General features: G+C 42.2%; 1 protein-coding gene across 1 annotated transcript in view; it reads left to right on the forward strand.

Moving 5' to 3' along the window:
* The first annotated feature begins 610 nt into the window (after positions 1-610).
* Positions 611-4296, forward strand: part of E23 (ABC transporter G family member E23) — a 97248-nt gene continuing 93562 nt past the window's right edge. Inside the window, exon 1 of the mRNA XM_043030033.2 lies at positions 611-673. Within this exon, the coding sequence (XP_042885967.2) occupies positions 645-673 (29 nt within the window). The 5' untranslated portion in view covers positions 611-644. The remainder of the gene's footprint in view (positions 674-4296) is intronic.

The following is a 4296-nucleotide window of genomic DNA, read 5'->3' on the forward strand; positions in this document are numbered from 1 at the left end:
ACTTGAACTATTTTTTGAGTTGCTATGTACTTCAAAACCGTATTTTGTTCTGCCAATGTTAGTCGAGTCTAGCATCATTCTGGAGACCACCTCTTTGGAGAGAACACACCCAGCCTCCTGCAGACTCTGACCGCTCGCTCTCGCAGGCATGGCACGTCGCCCCACTCCTCTCCGGGTGCCTCTGCCATGCCTATCAGCTGTACCCCTGTACCCCACGCTACCAAGTCCCGCAGAAATAAACCTTCAAAGCTGCCACAACTTTAACTCCACCACCCCAGTGAAATAATCAACAACACACACATATTACATCACAAAAAGAAAGAGAGGAAGAGAAAGAAAGTGGAGAGAGAGAGAGAGAGAAAGAGAGAGGAAGAGAGAAAGAGAAAGAGACAGATAGGGAGAAAGAAAAAGAGGCAGAGAGAAAGAAAGAGAAAGAGAAAGTGAAAGAGAGAGAGAGAGAGAGAGAGTGTAAGTCAAACCCGCCTGCCCAAGGTGTTAATCAAACCTGTTGAAATAGGAAAGAATTCGTACATATCCTAGTGCGTTAGTCACACACTAGGAAAAAAACCATGGTGGAAGGACACTGAGAGGATATTCTACAGGATAGCCACTTCTTGATCGGCTGTTGCGACGAGCGGGCAAGGATGCACACGAGGGAAGCGTCACAAGAAAGGTCAGTGGAAGTCGAGTTTCATTCTGGAAATGAGACTGTATCTTTTTGTGCTCTTTTTCGCTCTTTCTTTTTCGGTTTTGTGTTATTTTCTCTTTCTTTTTCTTTTGAAGTATATATTTTTTTAAGTTTATGGGGGTTGGGGGTCTGTGTGTAAAGGCGCTGTCACACTAGCCTATTTTCCGTCGTTTTATTTCGTCAATTTTAAAAAATTGTCAATTTTTCGAGGCGCGCAGTCACACTAGGAGCCATTGGCTTAGTAATGCGATACTCGCATCGCAATTGTAAACAATGGCGCCGAACAAGCGATAGTGCCCGGTTATGCTAGACTTTGTTTTAGCAGATGCTGAGCGTAACAAGAAAAAGCAATAAAATATTCTAATTCAAGTATTCTTCTGAAGGGCCTGTGTCCATTGTATTTCAAAACTGGAGGAAAAATAGCGCGCTCTGCGGCTGACGGATGTAAACAATGAAGTCGAGCACTTAAAACAAATTTTATCTATGGAAATAAAATTTAGATTTACATATTTCTCTTTGTCAATTGTAATCTATAATTAGGAAAAGTAAATTTCATTATATTTGAATATTTTTAATTATTTAAAACAAATACGAACATTTAAAAATATAGTTCTTGATTTGATTATGCTTGGCCAGTAAGACGACGGGAATGTTTCACGTGGAAACTCGGAATTATCGTCTGACTAGAAAGATGCCAATTCGCTCAAAATTGACAATTTTTCAGAAAATTGACGGAAAAGTGCTAGTGTGACAGCGCCTTAAGTGGCTGACAGGTGCGGTCAGCAGGCGTTTCTTGACAGAGTCTCATTCAGGTTAGGGTGTCAGGTTGACACTTTGGTAGCGAGGAGAAGTCCAGACGAAGGTTCTGGTTAACAGGATTTATTCTTGGCAGCTATAACACAGAGATGTTTAGTATGCCCCTGGTGATCCTTGTCTGGTTGAGATTCACCAAGGGGAGCGTTTATATTCGGGCCCGTAGGCTCGTCTGGGTTGTGTAGTCTAGGCGAGACGCGCTCGGGCGGTCTGCATGAAACGTAGATATAGATATATATAGACTTGAACAAAGACATTAGGACTAAAATAATTAGTACAGCTATATGAATACATTGAGACTAATAGTAATAATAATAATAATATGGCTATAAATATAGCAAAGAAAGCTTAAGATAAATGTTGGAGATGCATATACAATTATATATATATTGGACAACAGAACTTAATCAGTTGTTCTCAGGTATGGTGTTACAAGTAATGCATCGTACAGAGTGCAGTGCTTTCACTGTGCGAGTAAATGCAACGAGTGAATCCGTGCGTGTTTAGAGAGAGAGAGAGAGAGAGAGAGAGAGATTTGATTTGATATAGTTTATTTGCAGAACAGTTTACATGCCCTGCAAAAAGCCAGGGTAAGATGTCAAGCATCTATCCAAACTGGCTAAGCTTCTATTGCGTAAAGGGCTTAGTCAAGCACAAATCTTACATACCTGAGGGGCTGCATTATACTGGTTAACATATTTACATGTTTTATCTGGTAGGTAAAAAAAAAACTTTTACATCACTGATCATGTCAAAGACAAACCAATGTCTATAGTAAAATTAATATATGGTGAACATTAAAATCTCCACAAAATAGCAAAGCATCATTATGTATCATATTGTCAGGAGGTTTAGGTACCTCTTCACTATCATGCGGATTATAAACATTAACAAAAATGATAGTTTTGCCATCAAGAAATAATTTAACACCGAGATATTCAGCACGTGTCACGTTTGTCATCGATCACTTTGGATGGTATGTAGTTTTTTATATATATGCTAAGCCCTCTTGTAGAGGGATTAGCCATATTGGGTTTGTCATAATAAGTGTATCCCGCAATTTTTGCATAGCGAGCACTAGTTCTGACCTCTTGAAGGCAACATACACCAACATCCTCAGTGTGAAGATATTAAGAGAGAGTTCCCTTGCGTTTCTGCAAACTGTGAACGTTCCAAGTAATACATTTCAAATAATTACTTGGAACCATCGGTCGTTATCTGATCATTTCCAAGGTCCATTATCAGATGCAAATCGACGGGCGGTGTGGGCTGTTGTCGCTCCAGGAGGGTGACCATCTTTTCCTGGAATTTAGATTGTTGGACCATTTGCTGTTGCATCATGAACATCATTTGGCCCTGCTGGTTCATCATCAGTTCCATCTGCTTTAGCAGTGTGTGCAGCAGTTCCTTTATTTCGCGGTTAGACTCTTGTTTATCTTGTTGCAACGCGGGCGGTGCTGGGGCTGGAGTTAGAACCGGAAGTAGAGTTGAGGTGGGCACTGGAGACTGCACTAGGGTTGAGTTTGGTGTTGCAGGAGCTGGTGCTCCTGTTGGTGTTGGTGCTGTAGATGGTGCCTAGGCTTTATTTGAAGGGATTACCACATTCTTCTTTGGAAGAGGTGGGAAGGCCTTCACGTCAGTAAGGCAAGGAGCTGGGGTGGCTTCTTCTGATATTTTTTTTTTCCTATTCTTCGGAAAATATGTACATAATCCAGAATTCGCATTATGTTCTTGGCGGCAGTTTACGCACTTCCGTGGGATATCTTGTCCTTCGGAAATCTTATCTGCGCATTCTGCGCTTGCATGGGGGAGAGCGCAGTATCGGCACCGCAGTTCGTCGCGAGGGCAAGCACGCGCTCCGTGTCCCCACTTGGAGCAGTTTGAGCAAAACGGGGTGAGGGATTTGAAGACGGCACACCTATAGGGTGCCATACCTTCAACCAGTTTGATTGACTTGGGGATTACCTCCCCCTCGTATGTAATGACAACATGCTGGGTTAGCTTCCCATTTATATTTAAACGCCTTGCATTTAAAAATTTTCCCTCGTATGTCATATCATCGGTCTCTATTTCCCTTGGGACGTCGAACACGATGAGGTTGGTGCTTTGTCCTTTCCCGTAGACTTTTGCTTTCTCAAGGACTTCTCCCATTGCTCCGACTGTTTTTATCTGTGTAAGATTTTTTTCGTTCTTGCAGCGAACGTATACATTGTTTCGTCTAATTCGTATTTCTAATGAATCCTTGATTTTATTGTAAGGATCCACTTTGAGAGCCTGGGATATCCAGCGATATTTATCTCCTGGAGTCCGGAGTTTGCTGTCTCTCTTGAAATGGACACAGAGGTGCCCGGGGGGAGTCATTTTCACAGAAGCGTCAGGTGCAGGTAGCTTCCTCTTTGCTGTTTTCCTCATTCCGCACAGCCTCGCCTCTGTGGGCATACGAGGATTTTCACTGATTTAGCTTCCAATGTATGTATTGTTTGTCACTAATAAACCAAAAATGATATGAAAATAATCATATCACGCACTATGGCGTAATTCAGGTGCCAGGTCTGCGAAGACCTGCTTATCCAGGTGACACAGATCCTTGAAGATAGGACACGAGTCATGAGAGAGGTCAGAATACACGTCCTCTCACGTCGGTGACACGACGTAGACTAGAGAGAGAGAGAGAGAGAGAGGGCGGGGGGAGGGAAGAGAAAGAGAAAGAGAATAAGAAAGAGAGAGAGAGAGAATGTAAGCACTGATATTGCTTATTATTTGTTCTAAGGCACTAATTATGCTTCACCTTAATG

The sequence above is a fragment of the Penaeus japonicus genome, unplaced genomic scaffold, assembly GCF_977035675.1.
Source record: "Penaeus japonicus unplaced genomic scaffold, GWHDUDI00000001_assembly GWHDUDI00000017, whole genome shotgun sequence".
In the NCBI taxonomy this organism is placed as follows: Eukaryota; Metazoa; Arthropoda; class Malacostraca; order Decapoda; family Penaeidae; genus Penaeus; species Penaeus japonicus.